The 24541-nt window shown below is 40.2% G+C and overlaps 1 protein-coding gene and 1 pseudogene across 1 annotated transcript in view; both read left to right on the forward strand.

Moving 5' to 3' along the window:
* The first annotated feature begins 6272 nt into the window (after positions 1-6272).
* CUNH1orf87 (chromosome unknown C1orf87 homolog) overlaps positions 6273-24541 on the forward strand; it is a 70735-nt gene continuing 52466 nt past the window's right edge. Inside the window, exons 1-3 of the mRNA XM_052718292.1 lie at positions 6273-6363; positions 7909-8045; positions 20708-20942. Coding sequence (XP_052574252.1) covers positions 7939-8045; positions 20708-20942 — 342 coding nt within the window. The 5' untranslated portion in view covers positions 6273-6363; positions 7909-7938. The remainder of the gene's footprint in view (positions 6364-7908; positions 8046-20707; positions 20943-24541) is intronic.
* LOC128096105 (60S ribosomal protein L13a-like) lies at positions 13876-14441 on the forward strand (annotated as a pseudogene).

Raw genomic sequence — 24541 nt, forward strand, 5'->3', positions numbered from 1 at the left:
GCTATAGGACCCCTCTGCCACTAACCCAGCCTTATGAATAGAGTGTGCTACTTAATGCAAATTAGAGTTTGCCACCAGGCTTCCCAATCCTATATTTTTCCTATACTCTGGGATAAAGTTGATCTGATTCACCAAAGTCATCTCCCAGGGGGCTGTCTCCATCATATCCACAGCCATCTGAACTCTGTTTCCCCACTTCTGCTTCCTCCACTCTCAAAGACCAGCAGCCACAATCCCAAGGAAGGAGGAGAGCCACAGTTGTGTATGCCTTTGATGCCAACAATCACACCTGGGAGGCAGAGGCAGATAAATCTCTGTGAGTGCAAGCCTGGTCTACACACTGAGTTCTGGGCCAGTCAGGGCTAGACAGTAAGAACCTGTCTCTAATAACAGTAGGAATTTCTTTAAAATAGTTTGAAGAGAGATGGACTAAACAGCTGGACAAAGCTAAAGGGTTAAAAGAACAAAACAGAAATTTGTAAGTCTGCACAATGGATTGCTTGGGGAGTCTGAGATGGAAGGGAGATAACAAACAGTAGAAGGGGAGAGTAATTACAATGTCATCATGTGCATGGATGAAATTGTCAAAGAACAAATTTAATAAAAATATTTTTTTAAAAAAGTAAAAAATGACTGAGCAGGGGTCAATTCCTAAAGCAGTGATCACCATGGAAAGAGTACTTTCATTAAAACCCAGTTTACTGAAGAGTGGGTCAATTGATAAGAGACATTATGGCACAGCTTCACCAATGGAATCAAATCTGAGCTAATATTCCAAGTCAGGAGCTGAGCTATGAGGAAGCTTTGCTGTTTCTCAGGCAAACAAAGACTACAAAGGCATGCAGAAATCCCTGTCGCCATGAGACTGCATGTGCAAGCAATTGACTAAGAAGAGCAATACTGGACATAAAGGATTAGGGGCCAAACAAAAAGGTCTTAATAAAGCACATTAAGGAGGTGAGTGCAAAGGCAGCAACCTTGTGTGTGGACCAAATATTTTTTCTAAGTTATCTTTTCAAACATTATATCCTCATATTTATGTATGTAATTGGTATTGCCCAAGAAGAAATCTGATCACAGAAAAGCAAGGTAGTTTGTGTGAAGTAATACCAGTACTATGCTAAGTTCAAACTGGGCTCCTGGGCTTGTTACATTGTTGATTTATGTGTTCCTGAATTTGTCAATAGAAGTACTAACTTAACCTTCAGTATCTCCCACTGTGGCTCTATATAGATATAGGATAGTAACAGAGGAATGTAGATGGAAATTTCTCTGGTCCTGCCTTGCCCAGCAGTCTGGACAAATCTATCCCACCTGCGGTCCTGCAGCTGCTTATACAATAATTACTCAGAGGCTTATATTAATTACAAACTGTATGGCCTTTGGCTTCAGCTTCTTGATGACTAGCTCTTTCATCTTAGCTAGCTCTTTCATCTTAAAATTAACCCATTCCTATTAATCTATATATTGCCACGTGGCCGTGGTGTTATTGGTCTACTGGCATCTTGTTACTCCTTGGGCAGCAGACTGATTTCTCTCTGGACTTCTCCTTTCTTCTCTCTGTATCTCTGCTTGGATTTCCCACCTGGCTGTAAGCTTTCTTGCCATAGGCCAAAACAGCTTTATTTATTATCCAATGGGAGCCACACATATTCACAACACACAAAAAGACATCCTACAGCAGAGGAAAAGACAAAGTTACATAGAGATGGGAATCTAAGCCACTATCACTTGTGCCCTTGTAAAAAGGAGAAATGTGGACTCATACACACACAAGAAAAGAATGTATCATGAACATCAAACTTATCTACAAGTTAAGAAATAAATGCCCGAGTGGCCAGAAAACTGCCAGTGGATAGCAAAGAGGCACTGTACGCTCTGATGGAACCAGCCCTGCGAAACTGCAGGCCTCCAGAATTGGGAAAGAACATATTTCTTTTACTGAATTTACCCATTTTTATGGCACTTCAGTACTGAATATCCAAAGTGTATCCATCTAGTCTGTATGTTACAGCCTCTTTTCAGCCTCCTACTCTCTGTTCTCTTCTAGAAGCAGTCTGGCACGCCTTTGTCTGTTCAACTGCAGTCCCCATTAGTCTCCTGGAGGAAAGAGAGAGAGGGAAGGTGAGAGGAGGAGAGGAGGAAGAGAAGAAGGGAGGGGGGAAAAGAAAGGAGGAAAGGAAGAAAGGAAGGAAACAGCAAAATCCACTACTTTTTGTAATACAGCTCAGTATTGATGTCTTCTCTGTTGGTCAGGGAATTCACTACAAAATGTCTCATTTTTATAGATCTATGATTAAGCTGTTCAAAGAGCAGTTTTTATTACTTCCTGTTTATATACTCATTCAACTTTGACTTATACGGACCAAAGCAAAGCACTGGACCCCATTCTTCTCTCCATACCTCTGTTTGATGGTAAATGGAAAGTCCTGACATTTGGGGAGGGGGCATTCTTTGGTTCTCTTATTACAGCAATTCATCTTTCTTTGGGGGAAAACGAGAGAGCTGACATTGAATGGAGACGTTTCTGTAGAAGCTTTCTCTGGTGACTCGTAATCTAAAGCTGCTGAATCCCGGGAAGGTGGTTTTAACCACAGTATTTAATCTTATGGAGACATTTACTGCAGAGCCTCTTGTTTTGCCTTGTTTAATATAAACCACAGGAGAGGTGTTTCTTGGTCATGTTATTTCATAAAGCAGAGTGAGAGATGAAAATCCCCAGTCCTGCTTCAGAATTGCTGTGTATTCTACAATGCTGTAGGAGATCTCAGCCTCAAAATACCATCACCAGGAACACTAACAGGAGTAACTGTAATGACAACAACTAACATCCATAGAGGAACTGAGTAGGAATAGCTGACTATTCCTGGAATCAGGCATACCTGAACTTGCCTTACAGTTCTGACGTCCCAGCTACCTTCCCACAAGCAGGGTATCTTTGCTAAGCTCAGCTTCCTCTTCTCTAAAACTAGAGAATTAATAGTCTTTTAAAGTTGTAAAGACTCTTACCATGGAGTGTTGATGGTAAAACTCTCAGAAAAGTTTCTAGCACATGGTAAATATTCACTGTGTTACTTATATGATTACAAATAAATGCATAGTCTACTGTAAGCCTATTACTTTTGGGGGGATGTTTCCAAGTGTCTAGTGTGCAACCCTGAAACAGTCATTATTGTTAGGCTCCACTTTACAGACACAATAATTAAATGGAATGCTCCAGCTCATGGGTTCAAAAGTGGCAAAGCAGAACTTCCCTTGGGTCTGAACAAAATATATCTAATTTCATCTGACAACAACCAGCTTGGTTAAAGGGCCCAGTTGATCCTGCCAATGTCATTAGTTGAAGTAGGCCATTGTAAAACCTATAAAGTCAAAGGACATAATTTACTGCTCCTTCAAGCTTCACACCAGAGTTTACAGTGACACTGAAAATGCCTTCTTAGGATTTCTATTCCTGTGAAGAGACACCATGACCATGCCAACTCTTATAAAGGAAAACATTTCATCGGGGTGGCTTACAGTTTCAGACATTTTGTCTGTTATCACCATGGCGAGAAGCATGACAGCATGCAGGCAGACATGGTGCTGGAGGGTGACCTGAGAGTTGTACTTCTTGATCCGCAGGTAACAAGAAGTGAACTATGTCCCATACTGGATGTAGCCTGAGTATATGAAACCTCGAAGCCCGCCCCCACAGTGACATACTTCCTCCAACAAGGCCACACTTCCTAATAGTGCTACTCCCTATAGGCCAAGCATACAGACACATGAATCTATGGGGACCATACCTATTCAAACCACCACACCATCCAATTGATTAACTGGGTCCCACATCTGAACTTTAAAGAGAATCTGAATTTTCAAGAGAAGCAATGGTGATTTTAGGCATTTATATTAATGAAGGTCTATCTCAAAAATATCTTCAGCAAAAGGTAAATTGTTCACACCTGTTTCTAAGATCACTAAATCCCATTTCAGGCCCAGCTGGACCTAGACTCTGTGCTGACCTCTCCTTTCCACTTGTTTCATTTTCAGCTCTGCTTCCCACTGTTGACCAGCTATCCTGACAGAGATTGTTAAAACAAACCTGCACCAAAAATCTCAGCATCCTTCCTCACTGCCTGGTAGTCCCACCAGACGTCAGGCCTCCTTGGTTTCTAAAGTTTGTTGGTCAATAGTCTAATCAGTTTTAGGAAGATGTACTGTTGAAGGAACAATTTAAGTGACAGCCTCACAAAGATTACTTAGAATGAAAAACAAACAAAAAAACACCCCAAAGAAAGGGTTAGATGGGAAAGTTTCCAGGGGAATGGAAAGTTATACTAAGAAACTCAAATTCCATGGGGTGCTCTATCTACAAGTGGTTTGCTCAAACAGAAATTGCTGTGTTTAATCCTGGAGTGAGAACAGAATATGTAAACCATGGGCCTCTGGGACTTTGAGCTCTGACAGGAGAGGTTCTGTTAGAGCTGGGCCTTGGGAAGGCTGGGAGGTCTACAGTGTGAAAACAGGGCTGCAGATGGGAGAAGGAGATATTTTGCTCCCATGGCACTGTGTATCATGAGTTTTGCTTGTGTCTCCTGACCTCCAGAGAGTGAGGCCCTGAAGTAAGGCCATCCTTCTTTGCCTGCAACTGGCAGCAGAGGCCGCAGTGAAACTGCAAACACAGCAGAGCCAGGGCCTGAAGGCAGGTCCTTGGATGTTGGAGTTGATACAATGATACCATTTTGGAGTCAAATTAAAGTGCCATTACTCATATTTACAGTCTTTGAACAGAGGACAGAGAACCTAGAAATCTGGGTTGGATGGAAAAGTTATCCAGGAGGAGGGATATATTGAGTTATACTGAGTAAATCAAACTCTATTTGGTGTGCTAGCCACTGGAGCCAATGTTCTCAACCTGTGGGTCTCCACCTCTTGGCGGTCATACAACCCTTTCATGGGGGGGCGGGTCATGTCCTGCATAGCGAATATTTACATTATGATTTGTAACAGTAGCAAAATTACAGTTATGAAGTAGCAATGAAATAATTTTGTGGTTGGGGGTCACCACAGCATGAGGTCTCAGCATTAGGAAGGTTGAAAACTGCTACACTACAGGTCTGTTCAAACAGAAATTGCAGGGTGTAAGCTGGAGTCGAGAGATCTACCTTGAGAGCAAACTACACAAACCATAGGTCTCTAGACCTGAAGAGATGTTTGATACATGAGCGGAGAGGCGCCGTGATAACTGAGCTCCTTCACTTGCCTCTGTGGGATCTTGGTAATTTCACAATACCCAAGCTTCAGTTACTTGTCCTTTAAAATAAAAGCAAAATGTTTAGTTGGCAGTTGTCAATAATGCAATATCTCTCTGGCTCGAATAAATGATCTTGCATATAGATGGCATTCAAGGTCATTATTAAAACTTTGTTTCTGCCGGGCAGTGGTGGCGCACGCCTTTAATCCCAGCACTCGGGAGGCAGAGCCAGGCGGATCTCTGTGAGTTCGAGGCCAGCCTGGACTACCAAGTGAGTTCCAGGAAAGGCGCAAAGCTACACAGAGAAACCCTGTCTCGAAAAACCAAAAAAAAAAAAAAAAAAAAACTTTGTTTCTTTGCTTATTTTGTAACAGGATCTTACGTAGCCCAGACTTAACTGGAACAGATGGGCAAGAATGACTTTGGACTTCTGGTCCTCCTATTCTCCGAGTTCTTGGATTACAGGCACTCACCATCACCCCTTGTTTACACAGTGTTGGGGATCGAACCAGGTCTTCATGGTGGAGATTAAACACAGATCCTCATGCAGGCTAGACAAGCAATCAACTGAGTTACAACATCTTCAAGTGCTTTAAATTGATTTATTGTTAACAAATTATCTTGTGTGTTCGTTGTTTGCGTCACTGTACAGCAGGAAACAATCCTGGAGCAAAGAAGAGGTTTACCCAAAGCCATGCCATCCCCAGCATGGGTTAGTCTAAAGATTTCAACTTTGTGCAAGTTTCAGAAAACAGAAGTCTAAGTGGAAGGGTGAAGCAACATCAGTCCAGAGGTGAGCAAGATGGGCTTCTGGAAAGGCTCAGAGAGCCTTCAGCACAGACTTCAAAACATCCAGCTTCCTCCTGTCAGCAACCACACCCTGGGACACCTGGTCCCTCCCCCCACCCCCAGGACTGGCAGCCACTAGTAGGTGAAGAGAAATCTGTTTTCCGCCCAGCAGCAGCCTCTGTGCGTCCTTAGCAACAGGGCTGCAAGGCCCCTGCCGCGATCCAGGCGCTGTGATTGGCTGGATTCTGAAGCTCCTTGCCGACATTCTAGGTTGTTTTTTTAGACCGAAGCACTCATACCTCTGAACTTCCTGGGTAGGAAGCGCCACTTCAGCGGTAAGACTGCCTGCCCCTCTGGTCCCAGCACAAGGCTGATGCCCCACTGCGCGGCAAATAGCAAACCTAATAGTCTCAAATCCCAGTTTTGGTTTTCCACACCCACAGCTTTAAAGAGCCTGTGGTGGGCTGGATGCGGTTTCTTCTGGGGCTTTAGTGCTGTTCACACTAAGTGAACTGGACTCTTGGGAAGGACCCTGTTGTAGCTATCAGAGCAGAACACTGGAAAGACTCCTACCTTCTCCTTTCCCCTCCAATCTGGAAGACCTTGGTGAGCTAGCATTTGGCCTCAATTTCCCAATCAGTATAGCCAGTGTTTAAATTAGAGTAAGTTCTAGACGTCTCTTGTACTCTCTGAAAAGAAGTGGTCAACCGGGTTCACCTAGCATCACTCGGGTTTAAACACCCTGGGCTTATCTCAAGCAGGTTTTCAATTACTGAGACTGGTAGCTGTGGGTACTGATGGGAGATAATGAATCCCTTTTTCAAAGCACAATGCTTCTTCAAACACTTTGTTTTCTGGAGTCACTGAAAGTCTCTGAGCGTAACAGGAATCACAGATGGCAAAAGGGAGTATCAGAGCTGATCTTTGATTCAAGTGTTCTACTACAGCCCAGCTTCTACTCTGGCCTCAGGATAATCCCATCCCAGGCCCTGTAGTGGAGAAAGATGTAGTCACCTAAGGACTCAGTTTGTGTGCTTTGCAGATCTTCTTCTGGAACTGACAGCTCTAGCTACACATACCTCTTCCCTTGATGGTGAAGCAAGAATCGTCATGGTTATTAATAGTACCTCACACCCTGGCTGGGGAAATGGCTTGGCCTTTGAACATGAGTTCACTATCTAGGAAACACATGGTAAAAGGAGAAAACTGATTGCATCAGGTTCTTCTCTGACTTACACACACACACACACACACACACACACACACACACACACACACACACTCACTCACAAATGTAATTTTAAAAATGTAAAAGGAAACTTTATTGGGCGTGTTAAGTGAGGTATAGGGATGACAGCCTTTTATTCAATTTTCCCAGGCCCTGGATATTCAGAGAATTAACAGAAAGAAAAAGCATATGCATTATGTAATACATGCTTTACATAGCACAAGAAGCTGCCACCCCACCACCAATAAGGAAGTGAGACTTCTCCAAAAAGTATTTAGAATAAATTGCTTATGTCAGAACTGGATAAGGAATAGTTGTAATAGAGCAACTGAATTATTTGAGGTTTGAAGAAAGTCATTTTAACAAGGTCTGTCAGACCTGTTTTAGTCTTGACTTCTCAAAGGACAAGGATGCTGCATCCTTTACATAAGAATTTCATCTTCTGCTTTTACGGAAAATCATGGAATGCAATGATCTTTCTGTTCTTCCTGATGTTTTCAAATATCTTTAACTTAGTCACTATAGTGGAGTAGTGACTTCACAGGAACAATGCCAGTAGGTCCTGATGTTATTGTTGATGTGGTTGATAAGGAATCCATAACTACGTGGTGGGAAATCAAGAGGAAGAACCTATTTATTTTCTACCCCTAAGGACCTAACAAGATTTGGAGAGAGACCATCCATGTCTTCAGGTTGGCAGACCTCCCATAGATCAGAGCCAATGCCGGAAATCATGGTGAAAATCATTGGAAGTAAACACTTTCGCTATGTTGTGGAAAAGCCAATGATGTAAGTTGCCTCTTTGAAAAAAATGACTGTACTTCTTGGATAACAATGAAATTTTTTTTTTAAACTAAGAAATTTTAAAAGTGCCATCTGTGCAAAATTAAGTCATTAAGATGTAAAAGTAGAAGTAAAATAGGGTTGATAACTCCATGAGCAATTCTTCTGATATTTTCATCTTTATAATTCCCCAATTCTCTTTAATTACTTGGGCTGATTTTCCAAATATATGGAAAATATGAGCATTATGACACTTATAAATATTAATGGAATATTGCTGCTTCTCCTAGTCAAGTTTGTAATCTACTACATGCAGTAATTTGGTGTTGGGAGGGAGAAAGGGAGGCAGACTATTAGTCAATTTGTTGTGAATTACAGGAGTGGGATTAATAATGAATCACAACTTGTAAGATTTTCACTTACTCTTCTTGCATTTGTTTCTTCTCTAGGCAAACTTTTCAGAGCATTGCCAACATGTCTTTCTTCCCTTCCCTTACTGACAGCTCATTTGAGGAGGGTCATTTAGACATCTCCAAAGTTAACTAGGTATTTGGCACAGAAGGACATGGCAACCTCTTTCTTCTAGAGTTTTAGTGCTTTGCAAAAGAAAAGAATGCCAATTAGACCTATTGTCTTTAGGCAACTCAGTAGCTAGTTGCCTTTCCCTTGAAAGATGATTTCTTTGGTTCTTTCCACTATTGCATTATTGAACATACCTACAGGAAGTAATACTTATTAAACTCAAAAGACAATCACCAAAAGCATACTTAAAAATGAACGTATGGACCAACTCAAGAGAAACTGAGTCAGAATCTGTGAATGCAGATCCTATGACCAGTGTTGCCAAAATGGATTAGCAGCATCAATTGTTTTTGCTTTTCCACTACTAGCATTGTCACACCAGAACAATTCCAAAACAAATGCTATTGGGAGTAATGTCTAAATGGACTAGGAAGTGAGCATGTCAGGACCTGGGGTCCATGATTTGGAGGTCTCTGCAGAGCAAAAAGATGGGAGTTTAATCCTAGTCCTGTTCCTTCCTGGTCTGTTGACATTGCAAAAGTGTGGTCATATGTCTAGCATTCTATTCTATATCTATATAGCAGGAATTTAATGGCATTTATCTAGTAGGTTGTTGAGGGGATTAAGGAAAGTATGTGGGCATTTTGCAGTGTCTTAAACATTCTGGGGTAAAAATCTCTATTCTCCACTGTGGCCAGCAGGGTCTTCCTAAAATTCAAACCCACTGCACCTGGTATCTCACACAATACCCTTAAGGATCTTGTTGTGTTGAAACTTCCTACATTTCTGTCTGTCTTATTTAACTATGAAGTCCTATGTGCTAAACTGTATCCTCGGCAGAAAGTACCAAGTCCTGTACAAGTTGAAAGCTGAGTAAGTGAATTAGAGCAATGCAGTTGCAAAGAAAGGTAAAAGTTTGAAAGACAATGTTTAGTAGCTTTAAAGGATTTCAGGCCTACAATTCCAAGCTTCCAAATAGCATGCAGATGTTACTCAGGATTCCTGAATAGTCTTTGATAGCCCAATGAAAGGAAGAAATGCCTTTGTCTCATTTCCAAAAAAGAGTAGATAAGAATGGGGAATGAAATTCAGAGGCTTGTGAACAACCCCTGGACAAATTATAGCTAAACAGACAAATACATATCATTATGAGAATGAAACATAAAGTGATGATCTCCAAGGAGCAGTGCATGTTGACAAAAAGCAGATTCAATTATGCAGTCCATCCCCTTACTGATGAGACTGTGCAGCCCAAATGAAGGGGATGAAAAGATGTGGTATTGTCAATTCTGATGAATCGTCACCCTCACAATGGCCTGACACAAGGCATACTATTGAGGCAGGTTAGATCCTGCTATTCATTTGCTGTTGCTAACAGCACAGTCCCACAAACCTGACAAATCTGAGCAAAATAGGTTTATTTGGGGTCCATTGTTCTGGAGGTCTAAGGCTGAGGATTGTGCCAGATGATGGCCTTCCCGTGGCAGAGTCTTAAAGTGGTGCCGTCATGCATGGCAGTAAAAAAGATTGTATGCATGTTTATTTCATCTGTTTTCTCTCATTTTTTTTTTTCAAATTCCAGGATTCTATCACAGGGTGCTGTTCTAGATTTTTTTTTTTATCCAAATTGCCTCATAAAATTCCCACTCTAAAAATAATAGCTTGGTTAAAATTAAACCCTCTTAGTATCTCACAATGAGGATTAAATTCCAACATGAGTTTTGGAGGGCACAGACCTTATTAAAGCTATAATGTACATCAAAAGAGTTGCTCTTAGGTAATGGAATGATTAACAATTCTACCTCCTGAAGTAGGGATATTTTGTCTGTGACACTTTCTAACATACAATCAAGGAAAACTGGGTACTCATGATACTAAAGAAGCAAGTAGCAGAATCCTGAGGGGCCTTGGCAGGAAAATATGCTAACAACCAAATCAATGTGGTATATGTAAAGTCTACCATTGGTAAGTGTTCATGGTCATAGTTATAAGGATTAGATGCTTAGGTTTTAGTCTTCGTTTGTGCTGAGCATGCACTAAGAAACCCAGAGAGATGTGGATATCCTCTGTACTCAGTACTCCATGGAGGACTATGCTTGATTCTAGATACAAGGAATCCCATCACAGTGAAGATGAAGGGAGTATTACAGAAGATCCTTATGGCAGAGCTATAGCGAGTGAAATATGGCTGGAGTGGAATAATAAGAGGATCTAGGTATTGAATTGATGAATATAAGTGAAATGTATAGAGTGAGTCTAAAACCTCTTTCAGTAAATAAAAGTTGACCTCTATTATTTCTTCTAATGTCAAAGGTCAGTGACAAACCCCTTTGGCCTGTAGATAGTATTATCAGTAGAGCAGTATTAGACACCAGGAAAGTTTTCTGTAAAGTTTTAAGGGGAAAAATTGTAAACATTTGTAACAGTTTACCTTGGTATTACAGGTTCATGTTTTCTCTGGTATTTTCTCATAAGACTGTATCAGAACACAAAATTGTCACTCTTCATCCTATGAGGTCATTCACAATAATAAATTTTGTATGATTTTTCTCACACTTGTTAAAATGCCAACAGAGTTAGAAATCAATGTGCTATGTGTGATACCATCACCACTCTTTCCACAGATAGGAATGATCACCTACTGATAACTGAGCCTTAGGGATTCAGCAGGCCACATAAAGTACCAGTAGCAAGAGACACACAGCAAGTGGTGACTACTCGGATGAGAACAGTACAATCAGAAAAAGAGGAAGGGACTGCAAATACAAATACAAAAAGTATTCTCAGAAGGCCTCTCTGATCAGGTAGAATTTGCCCGAGTCTCTGTAGAAACACACAGGCAGCAGCATACAAGAGAATGATCCCAGGTTAGCTGACAGTAAGGGGACTAGAGCTGACCAGCCAGTGTTCCAGTAGCCACTATCCTATTAGATTCTAATTTAGTGTAAAGATGTATGCATCTTCTTTCTTCCTCTGTTTCAAAAGACAAGGTTGCAACTTTCCACAGGTCAAAGTTCAGGTATCAGCCAATTGGCCTTCCTAGCAACTTTGACCAACATAGGGGCGCTAAATTGACTGCACAGAGCTCAGAAACAACAACAACAACAATGAAATGTCTGAGATCAGAGAGGCCAGCAGGCTTGGATTTCGGGCTGTATGACCTGTGGTGTGAACTCTGTTTTATGTATGGTGAGAAACCATTGGAAAGTTGAGAACAGTGGATAACATATCATGTTTACACTTTGTAAAACATGGTTCTAGCTGAGTAGTAGATAAACTGGGAGTAACAGAGGAGAGAGAAACCATTTAGGGCACTGTAATGATAATCTGGGAAAGAGAAATTATAGCTTCTAGATAAACCCTGAATAAACCTCATGATGTAAAATATTGACATTATTGCATGATATATGGATTGGTTGAAATATTATAGGACTGAGAATAAAACTCAATGATGGAATAGAATGTGCCAGACTCAGGGTTCAATTTCCAATACCGGGAAAGAAGGAAACATCAAGGGAGGAAGGGAGTATGGGGGAGAATAAATATCACACTACAATCCTCTAAAATGTACAACTGGAGACTGAACAGATGGCTCAGTGATTAAAAGCACTTGCTGCTTCTGCAGAGGAGTCAGGTCCCCATATGGCAGTTCACAACTGTCTGTAACTCCAGGGAATCTGGCACCCTCTGCTGATGTCCATTTGTACCAGGCACACAGGTGGTACACATACATCCATGCATGTCAAACACTCATACACACTAAAAATAAATAAATCTTCAAAAACAACTGGACACCAGAGTTGATTTTCTCCTTGCTGTGACAAAACACAGGACAAAGAGCAACTTCAGGAGAGAAGGGTTGACTTTGGTTCTCTTGGAAGACTTGCAGAGGAGCATGAGGCAGCTGGTCACAGTGCATCCACAGTCAGATGCACAGTGCAGTGAATGCTGGTGCTCAGCTTGCTTTAGTCCTACGTATCTCGTAACTTCCATCCAGGCAGTTATAGTGGTTCCCTCCTCAATTCATCTAATCTTGAAACTCTCATGGGCATATCCAGCAGCTGTCTCCTAGGTGATTCTAGAACCTGCCAGGTTGACAGTCTTAACTGTCATGGTGGTTTCCATGGATTCCCTGTGTTTGGTTTTGTGTTTGTTTGAGGTATTATGAGAAGTACAAACAAATGTAAGATACTGCAGATGTGGATGCATAGTATAAGGCACAGGCATGAATCTTCAGTCTACGTCAATAGAATATCTGTAGTCTGTAGAATATCAAGAAAAATGTGTACCTACTGATCCCAGATGTTGAGACTATATGGTAAAAGTTGACATTTTTATCATTTAAAATTCTATTTTTCAAGAAAAGGAAGAAAAGAATGGAAGGAAAATAGGAGGGAGGGAAGAAAAAAGGAGGGAGGGAAGGAAGGGAGGGAGGGAGGGAGGAAGGAAGGAAGGAAGGAAGGAGGAAAACTTCAAATAAAATACTAAGTACTATTTGAGATGCCTATGGACCCTCACCCTTCACAAAATAACCCTCTTAAAATACAGGACTCCTTCAAGCTCATAAGGAAAAGATGAGCAGTCCAGCTACAAAACATGACAACAGGCCCAGACAGGCAATTCACAAAAGAAGAAATGAACAACCAATATTACCAGGAAAATTCAGCCTGCAATGTATTATAAGAAATTTATATAGCAATGAGATATTATTTTCACAAATCAAACTTAAAACATTTTAAAAACGAAAATATTCAGAGTCGACAAGGCTTGGAGAAAGAATGTGTGGAATTTTTAAAAGTATGCTCTCATCAAACCTTTAAATGTCTATATACCTCAGTATAATCAAAGCTTGGGGACATATCCTGTCTTAGTTAGAGTTCTTATTTCTGTGATAAAACCATAAACAACTTGGAAAGGGAAGAATTTATTTCATCATACAGTTCTTAGTTCATACTGCATCACTGAGAGAAGTCCAGCCAGGAACTCAAACAGGACAAGAACCTGGAGGCAGGAGCTGATGCAGAAGCCATGGAGGTGTGCTGCTTACTGGCTTGCTCTCTGTGACTTGCTCAGCCTGCTTTCTTATAGGACCCAGGACCACAAGCCCAGGGGGTGGCACTGCCGGCAGTGAGCTTGGCCCTCCCCCATCAATCATCAATAAAAACATAAAAATGTACCACAGGCTTGCCCACAGGCCAATCTATTGGCAGGACATTTTCTAAATTGTGGTTCCCTCTTCCAGATGACTCTAGCTTGTATCAAGCTAACCAGGACAAATCCCCAGCACTAGAAACATCCCAGGCAACTGCAGAAGATGGCAGAGGGGCAGGTTTTAGTACTGAATGGCCAAGGCCATCTTTTGGGCTGCCTGGCAGCCATTGTGGCCAAGCAGATGCTGCTGAGCTGGATGGTGGTGGTTATGCTCTGCGAGGGCATCAACATTTCTGAAAATTTCTACAGAAACAAGTTAAAGTACCTGGCCTTTCACTGAAAGCAGATGAATACCAGCCCTTCTCCAGGTCCTTACCACTTCTGAGCCTGGAGCTGCATTTTCTGATGCACTGTGTGAGGGAAACTGCCTCACAAGACCAAGCCAGGTCAGGGTGCCTCAAATGCCTCAGTGGGATCCCTCCACCCTATGACAAGAAGATTGCGTGACAGAAGCCTACTAGAAAGTTTGCATACCTGGGCATCAGGCTCATGAGGTCCGGTGGAAGCGCCAGGTATATGACAGCCACTCTGTAGGAGAAACAGAGGGAAAAGACCAAGATCCACTTTTGGAAGAAGCTCATGAGGCTACAGAAGCAGGCAGAGAAGAGTGCGGAAAAGAAAATCAACAAGTTCACCGAGGTCCTCATGACCATTGGACTCCTGGAGTGAGCCCAATAAATACTGTATCTTAAAACAAAAACAAAAACAAAAAACAAACAACAACAAAAAACTGTATGTACTCTGGCTTAAGTGTTTTATGGTTCCATCTTGTAAAAACAGATATTGTTGAACATAATGGTTCATTTCTTAGACTTCCATAAATTGTAAGGCTGGACTCTAGTAGTAAACAGATTTATGCATTTACCCACCACAATTAGAAAGTTTTAGTTGTGACTGATTGCAGAGATACAGAATCAGATTAAGAAAACTCCAATATGCAGCACAGGGATGATGGGTCAGCATCTACAAGGTGAGTACCAGCATTAAATCTGGAAAGAACATGAGAAGAATGGCACTGAAATTAAGTGGAGCATTCTGTAATCCAGGCAGGCTGCTATAATGGAGGAAGTAGTTTTTAGTACAGAGGCATGGGAAGACTGAGCAAAATTACAGGGAAAACCCCATCCATTGCTAAAGCCACCCAGCAGAAGATGTGAGAACTGCTGACAGAGTCCACCTGGTCAGTTTCTCAGGCAAGAGAGTAGCATGAATCTAAGCACCAAAGAAATACATTTCACAGAACAGAGTATTTAAATTAATGAAAATTTCGTGACTAAATCTTAACAGTACATGATGGGTTAGACTCTTCTGTATTAACACATCAAGAAACTATTAAACATTTAAAATAGTAAAGAGCTTAAGGTATTGGTGTGTAAGTTTGCCCACAGTATATTGTCAACCAGAAATATGAATATGAGGTCCATAGGTTGCAAAACACTACCACTTTTCTCAAGAATCAGTTGATCCATTTTTCCTGGAATACTTCTTTCTCTATTTTCTCTTTTAACACTGACTTATATGTAAGGCCATTTTATCTTCCTTAAATAGGTGCAATTTGAACCTCTCCTATAGATTATATTTCTTTTTATGAAATTTAGATTTTTTTTCAATTGTCACACTACTGAAAATTTATGTTTAAATGTGTACTTCCTCTTAATGAGTTCTTCAAGATAACACAGTCTGAATACAATGGCTAGATTTAATGCATGTCTACACCATCAGAATAAGGAGGTAATAACATATACACCTAAACAAAAACAGAAGATAAGGTCCATGGTGCATGCATATCTATTATCACCAAACTATATATAATGAAGAGAGATTTAAGGAGAGCAGAGATATTGAGATTATTATTATTTACAATTTAAAATCACAGCAAAGAACAGTTGTTGGTTGCATTAGTAACTAATTTTATACCCTCTGTGATCATGCCAATTTGAGATATCTGATCTATTCTCCAAAATATTATAGTGTAAATGGGCTGAAAAACATAAGCTTCGATTATCTTCACTAATCCCAGAACTTAGCTCAATGTTATAAGGAGTTGAGCTACTTTGGGATTTTAACATCTCTATCCCTGGGAAAATACAAACACCAGCTAAATGACCACTTTGGTATTCTACAAAGACACTAGGTCAAAAGATAGAATAGATACCACTCTGGGTTAGTTTTCACTAAAATTTGTATTAACATTGTAAGGACAAGAGGTTTGAAACCCTATTTATAGATAGTTTGAAAATTGCAGGTATGAAATTGAGGCATGCAGACTTTGGAGCCATATGGGGCTGGGTTAATGTCATAAGTCTCCACTGACTAGAAAGATAGCATTATAATTTAATCATCTACAGTTACCATAGCAATATATCTACTTTGGATACCATGAATCGAGCATGAAGGAATGTATGTGACTTTATGTGGGGTGATATATACATTTATGACATCACTAGTGATGGAGAAGTGATTGGATTTGGCATGGGTACAGGAGTAAAATTAACGTAATTTAAACATCTTTCTGGAAATTAAATCATTTGTCATATTCTCATATCTTAAAAAAGGAAAGAAAAAGTTTAAAACCCTCACAGATTTTCACAGTAATATTTTCAACATACTTTATCAGACTTATCCTTCAGTTACTGAGTGGAGTTTGGAGATATTTCAGGTGTATTCCCTCTCCAATTGCTATTTTACATTTAATATTGTTCTAAAAAAGGAAGATGGTGACCAGGACCCTGATTATGTTGATGATATTTTATGACTTTAAATAAGAACATTTTACTAAAATTATAATTAGATCACTAGCCCCTGTGCTGTCACTCTCCAGACTGTCTACTCCAGAAAATAGTTGGCACATGGTTGGAAATTGGGGACATTGATTGGCTGCCAAGGCTGGCAGACCTTTAGGATGTATCTAGTGACCTTTTGCTGGGCCCCCTGGGTCCTTTATTTGAGATTTTATGTAATCCAAATGAAATGTGTGATCTGGTGAGGTGGAGTTACATGGGGGAGCCATCAGGGACCCTCCATCACCACCTCAAAGGATTCTGCGGCTCACCCTGCGGTGTTTCTCTCTAACCTCAGGACTGACTTTCAGCAGTGTGTTTCCCTAAAGGTCTGGGTAGAGCAAGTCTCCAGTGTGGGAGAGGAAACAGTTGGACAGCTTCCTCTAATTTACTGAGCACTCAGTAGCACTGTAATTCTCCCTCGTTGCTCTAGCCCAGGATGCCACTGAGCTCTTCACAGTCCCCCTAAGGATCAGAAGCTGAGGTCAAAAGTGGCTGTGGGGAGACTAACTGCTGGGCTTCAGAGATACTGTTGATGGTGCGTTTCCCCCTTTCTTTTAAAATGGCACACTTCTATTTTCAGTAAAGTGGGTAGTTAACACACTGCCTAGAAGAAAGAACTGTGAGTTTGTGAACAACACAACAAGAAATGTGTGTTGAAGAATTGTTTGTGCTAAGCAGAGACACATGTCGTTTCTCAGCTGGAGAGTCTACTTTATGTTAATTTTTAAGTGTTATGTATTTTTTTTAAAGACAGTTTTTACTTGAAACAGACCTAACAGGCTATTTTTGGTTTCACATCTACTGTGGTTGTTCTAAAAGACAGGCAGATACATTGCAGAATTTCTTGGGCATTTCTGTCTTGAGTCTGCCAAGAGAAGGATTTTATAGGTATGTAAAGCAAAGATGATATAGGTTCTTTGCCTTCATCTATAGGTGTTATGTCCGCTCCATAGCCTTCAAAGTCTGCACTTCTTGCTTTGGTTGTCTATGCCTTTATTTTTAGATCCTCACACAATCCCAAACCTCCATGGTCTCTCTATGACTCTATTGCCTACAAGATATAAAGCTGGGTATCCAGTAGAGAGTTTAAATCAGAGTCTACCATTGAACAGTCATGTAGTCATTTAAAAATCTCTGAACCTTAATTTCTTTATCTGAAAATGAGAAGGAGAATCCTTCTTCTGTGGAACTGATTTGAGGGACAAATAAACTAAGATATGGGAAGAGCTATAGGATAAACATCATGGATGTAAACAATCAGTAATATAATTATTTTACTAATTGTCACAGACCATAGTTATGCCTCTCTCCTCTGAACACCAAATAGTGCTAATTCTTTGTAATGTTCACTAGATATGTATATGTCAGGGAGATATATTTGTAAGTTTTATGCCATTTTCTCTGGACATTTCAGAGAACTATATCTGCACTGAGATAAAAGCACATACTCCTTGTCTGCCACTCACTGGATTTTCACATACAGTCATGCAGCAAATGTCCCATTCAAGAAAGGGAAGATGCTAGTACCCCCAAAGTTCCCCACACTCCCTTCTGTACTCTATATTAACCCCCACAGGTAATCATTATCCTGACTTCTAGAATCAAGTCTAGATCAGTTCTAAACTATAAAATTCCAAACTTTATAGTTTGTTATTTTTATTGAAAATTTAAGTACCTTGAATAAAGAAACCAATGTCTTTTTTTCTCACTCAAAGTACTATTTGTCAAATATGCACTCCCTCTTTCTAACACTCTGCCTTTCACTATTGTCTTTGGACTTTACCAGTCTGGCAAAGGCATAGTCCTTGGTGAGTCCCACTGCTTCCTCTGCATCTCCATAAGGGCATCCATACTTCCAAACTGATGTTTAAAAAGTCCGTGTTCTCCATTTTACCTGGCTGGCTACCTGTCCTCATTTCTCGTCCAGTCACCAGGTCTCTTTTCCACCCTTCATACCAGATAATAAAGTAATTTATCCTTAATTCAGACTCTCTATTACATACTTTCCAGTGAGACTTAATGAGTAACTGCCATGTTATTAGAGAAAAAAAAAATCAAACTGTTAGCAGTTATCAACCTGTTGTCGCCAAACACAAAACGTTGCCTACACACGTCTCCGGTTGTGTCTTCCTTGTTTTCTTCCCTGCACTGCGCCTCTCTGATATAACATCTTACTTTATTGGGTTCACTGCCCTTCTTCAGTGACATCTTCTCCTTCACATTTGTGTTGTAATGTGTGAAAAAGTCTTTGCCATCTTTAAATGCAACAGTAGGAAAGAGTTGTCTGAAAACCCAGATTATGTGCCTGTCACCCCCCTCTTCACCTCATGTAGATAGATTTCTTCACACCATTCTTTACACTTTCTGTCTATGGTTCCTAGTTGCTGTCTTCCCTTCACCCACTTCATTCTAGTGTCCACTTTCACTAGCTCATTGAACCCCCTCTCACCCCTACGTACACCCCTTGCTGAGATTCCTGACCCTGTCCATATGGCTAAGCTGGAGACACTTTGCAGAACGCACTGGCATTTGAACATGTTGTCAGAACCTCTTTCTGGAAACATCCTCTCTGTTTTGCTGCTGAATCTATCCTCTTGGGTTTTCCCCTGACTCCCTGGGAATTTCTTTCTACTCACCTTTTAGGCATCTTATCTGTTCTTTCATATAGATGCCAATCTGAGGTCTTTCTAAACTTTCTTTTTCATTTTCATGCGCCATTACAAAAAAAGATAACTGCAAAATCTACACATTTATTCAAAGGACTGATCATAGTTTAACTTGAATCAGATCAATAAATACCAGAGCATCTGTTTCATGCTCAGACATAAGTCATATTTTAAAACAAATCTTCTTCATCATTAATAACAACTGCAGTTTATAAAATGCTTTCTTGACACCAGGCATAACTACTTTGAAAGTAATTATTTCTCATAATAAGCAATATTTTGTCATATAGAAAAACAACATAGCGTGACAGAATGTGACTTCCTAGAGATAACGTTAACAGCCTAGGTTTCTTACCCAGAGATACTGGGTAATTTCTGACAGACTTTTTAGACTTACTATGCTTTCATATTGTATGCATACATTTTTCATGGTTATTTCATTTATTTTTATAATTGGACATTTGTGTCATTAAAATTATTCACAACTGTTCTAATGGTTTCATGTATTCAGTTATAAAACAGAGGAATATTCATTATATACATATATTATTAAAGTTTTAATATCTTTTGCATTTTTTCATTAGTACATATTTTTTAGAATGTGTCTATGTATTAAAAAGTTTCAGCTCTTTGATCTTTGGGTGCTCTACAAGACACCACTTTAAAAACTGTATCTGTTTCTGTGGCCATTGGCATTTTAATTTATTTTTTTATTTTTTTAATTATTACAATTATTTACTTATTTGTATCTGTGGGAGGTAGGCAGGTACTCTAATGGAAGTCAAAGAACAACTTGTGAGAGTCAGTTTTCTTCTACCATCTGGGCCCTGGGGATTGAACTCAGGTTACCAGAGACATGCCTTTTTGCCAGGTCTCAATTTATTTGTAAAAAAATTTTGTACATATAAAGTGATACCTTGTTATTTTTTATTCATAAATCCTTACTTATTAAACAAGGCTGACTTTACTTTTTGTTTATTAGTTATAATTAAATCATTCCTATAGTTTTTATTCTTTTTATTGCTGATTAACGTTGAAATGAGCTGGAGGACCATTGAGAGAAAAATAAGTTTCTGGGTAAAACAACAGGAGAGACAGAGCAGGCCTGGGCCTGGCACAACATTCTGACTTACTTCCTCTTCTAGGTGCAAAGGCTAGAAATACCTATTTGATTTATAAGTGCGTAATGTGCTAATGGTCAGCGTTCAGTTCTGACTATGTGCATTTCTTATAGTAAGTGTTCTGGAGCAGATAGGTAGATTATTCACAAGCAGAGTAGAGAAAAGATAGTCTGAGAAGACCAATAGTAGCATGGGTTCTCTCTGGTGCATGATGCTTAGACAGACAGCCACGTTTACCACTACAGGGCTGTTACTGCTGTTACTGCTGTTCACGCTTCCAGACTAACACCTTCTGCTTCTCTTGCCAACATTGTGCGTGATGAGTGTTTCTTATGACTGACAAGGTGCAAACTTTCTCTTCACAGCAAGCAGAATGAGAAGTTGAAGACAGAACCTCAAACCACACTCCAGAAACCCAGGGCTGATTATGCAAGGCAGGTGAGCAGAGACCTGCTAAGACCCACCGACCCTTCTGACCAGCAAATCACTGCTAACCCAGCTGATAAGGAAGACAGTAAGCACCCAAACAGCAGCCAGAAACCAGAGAGCAATCAGAAGTTCTTAAAAGGAGAACTCAGTAACAGATTCCTGGATGGCAGGGTGAGTAACTAGAAATAGCTATGCCTTTTTTGGTAATTCATTAGGAAAATACAAAGAAAAACAAATTCACACAAACTTATACAAATGGAAATTAGTACCTTTTTCATAGAATAGAAATTATAAATGATTCAACTTAAAATAAATTTCAAGGAGATTTTATGTATGACATCTTTGTCTACAATGAATTGAGTTGTTCAACATAACCTGCCTGTGGCAAACTCACTGATACTCAGTAATCAATACAGTAATAAGTATCACTAGCAATGTGTCTTATGTGGTTGATATATTGTGCACCCCAATAAACTTATTTGTGGGTGAGAGGACAGAATAGCCACTATATTAAACACAGAGGTTAGGCAGTGGTAGCACATGTCTTTAATCCTAGCATTCCAGAGGCAGAGATCCATCCAGATCTCTGTGAGTTTAGGGCCATACTAGAAACAGCCAGCCATGATGACACACACCTTTAATCCCAGGAAGTGATGGCAGGAAGGAGAAAGGTATATAAGGCATGAGGACCAGGAACTAGAAGCTTTTTAAGCTTTGAGACTTTTAGCAGCAGTTCAGCTGAGATCCATTCGGATGAGGACTCAGAGGCTTCCAGTTTGAGGAAACAGGATGGGCTAAGAAGTTGGTGAGGTGAGGTTAGCTGTGGTTTGGTAGGTATCTCTGATCTCTTAGAATTCATCCCAATACCTGGCTCCCGAGAGTTTTTTATTAATAAGACCTTTTAAGATCCGTCTTAAAGTCTTAGTTTACTTTCTATTGCTGTGATAAACACCATGATCAAAAGCAACTTAGGGAGGAGGAAAAGCTTTATTTTACCTTATAGTTTATAATCCATCATGAAGAGAAATAAAGGCTAGATAGAACTGAAGGCAAGAACCTGGAGTCTGGAACTTAAGCAATGACTTCTGAGGGATAAACCTTACTGGTTCTCTTCATCTGCTTTGCTTGCTCAGTCTGCTTCCTTATAGAACCCAGGATCATCTGCCAAGTGCAACACCACCCAAAGTAGGCAGGGCACTCCTACATCAATCATTAATCAACAAATGCCTCACAGACTTGCTTACATGTTGATCTAAAGAAGGAATCTTCTCAATTGAAGTTCCCTCTTCCCAGATGACTCTCGCGTTTGTCAAGTTGACAAGAATCTAACCAGCACACCATGTAAGGTTCCAGTCTGCTGGAAAAGGAAAGTCTGCCTGCTTTCACATTACAAGAAGAGATTATTAACTTTCAAAATCCCATGCAAACATGTCTAATTTTAAAAAATCCCCAAACTGTCTTGATAGAAATGCATATCACTGGACTCTGCTAGTAACCATCCACACAATCCATAAAAGCTGTCTTGAGAAAGATAAATTTAAATGATTAGTAATTTGAAATTAAAAGCCAAGTATAGCACCAATTGAAAACTGGATCCAAATCAAGACAAAAACTAATGATTCATTGATAACAAAGTGCCATTTCCAAAAATTACTGAAATTTCAATTAAATGGATACATAGAGTAGGCGTTTTGCAATGCTGCCAAGCATTAAGTGACAGCCAGATATTTTAGTAGAATACTGATTAAAGTCTGCATAAAACTCAAACAGAAATATTTTTAGCTTATAATTTTAATAGCCCTTTAAAAATCACTGGGATGCTAGCTAGATTTTATCCATATGAGGAAATAAATGCCTATGGATTCCGATTTTCTGTGCATAAGAACCAGACAAAATATTGTATATTTGGAGTGCTTGACAGCCCACCAGTAGATTTCAGAATGCACTCTGAAGGTTCCAGCTGAGCACTGAATTCCATTTATGAAAGTAACTTGGCCAGTAAGTTAGTGGTATAACCGAGGTTGAAACCCAGACCTTCTGGCCCCCATTTAGTACAGTTTATTGGCTTTCTCAAGATGAATCCTTGAAGTCCCTGGTCTACTTAGAGCAGGGAAGAATGAATTAGCAAAACTAAAATAATATTGTATGAGCATCTAAACGTCTATGAGTTTTTCTCTAATTTTGATTCTGGTATTGATTTATTTCTTGTTTTTTCACTCCCAAGAATGACTTTGGTAATAACACTACGGTTAAAAAAAGAAGACACTTCATTATGAACAGGTGCTTCTAGAACATCTTATTATTTGCATTCTTTGTGTTATATTACCTGGTGCAGGTGCCACTGCTGTTTCTCTTACTATGACAGTTGACAACCTGAGACTCCAAAGCTGAAGTGACTCATGAGTGTGCAAATAAGATGCCTGATCCACTGTTGCCACTACTGTTCTCTGCCTCCTCCCCCTGCTCTTCCTATTCCTCCTTCCCCTGCTCTTCCTATTCCTCCTCCCTCTGCTCCTCCTCCCTCTGCTCCTCTTCCCTCTGCTCCTCATCCCTCTGCTCCTTCTCCCTTGACTCCTCCTCCCTCTGCTCCTCATCCCTCTGCTCCTCCTCCCTCTGCTCCTCCTCCCTCTGTTCCTCTTCCCTCTGCTCCTCCTCATTCCTGCTCCATATCCCCTGCTTTTTTTCCTCCTCCACCTTTTTTCCTAGACAAGGTCCAATTTATCCCAAGTTGACTTCCAACTCCCTGTGTAGCTCAGGACTACCTTCAACCTTTTCTCCTCCTGTCTTTCCCTCTTGGGTGCTCAGATTACAGGCATGTGCCACCATGCCTGGTTTATGTGGTGCCAAGGCTGGAACTCAGGCATTGTGCCAGCTAGATAAACACTTTACTAATTTAGCTACACCCTTAGCCTTTTACTTTATTTAAATTTTAATTGATTTCCCTAATCATGAAATATTACACAATTGCTAGAAAACAACATAATATAAACAATTAGAAAATAAGGCCTAAAATAGAAAACTAGTGCCTTTCATTTTCTTTTTTTTAATGGTTCTGCATTATTTATTAAGTTAGGAGTATACATTGAGCCAGCCACCATAGGGTGGGCACATGGCCATGCCCATTACTTTGTCACACTAAGAAAATAACTTATTGAATTGCATTTCAACTGCAATAACACCATTCTGGAAGAAAAAAAATACCCTCAAATCAATGTTGCATATGCAAGAGAGGACTTCCAAGATTCCTTGTTTCTTGACTCCTTGATGTAAGCAGTGTCCTTGTTCTCAGCGCTAAGAATAGGAAGTGCAGCCAGAGCCCCAGGGTTTCTATGTGACACTTCATAGACAGAGCTTTTATGATGTACTGAAGAACCAAAACACCCCTCTCTGGATGGCCAGGGCCAACCACAGCTGGAATCAAGTCCCCAGAACTCAGCAGCACTGAGATTCCAGCAACATCCACAGTTAGTAGTCCAGCACTGGAAGTTCTGGCACCCCAGTGGAAAAAAAACCAGCAACACACTTGAATGACAGTGACTCAAGTGGTGGAAAAACAAGGTGGTTGATGGCCTTCAGCCAGCTGCTGGCCACCGTCGGGTCCTATCCAGAGTCTTACTGCCCAGGTCAGAAACACACAAACTGCAAAGGAATTGTCACACAAATATGTATGTCACAATATAAGTGATGGGACATGCAAATGACAAAGTTTTCCAAATACCTTTTCCCCATAATAAAATAATCTTAATAAAAACATAATTTAAAGGAAGTGT

This window comes from Peromyscus californicus, unplaced genomic scaffold, assembly GCF_007827085.1.
Source record: "Peromyscus californicus insignis strain IS unplaced genomic scaffold, ASM782708v3 Scaffold_5__1_contigs__length_169319896, whole genome shotgun sequence".
NCBI classification, from domain to species: Eukaryota; Metazoa; Chordata; class Mammalia; order Rodentia; family Cricetidae; genus Peromyscus; species Peromyscus californicus.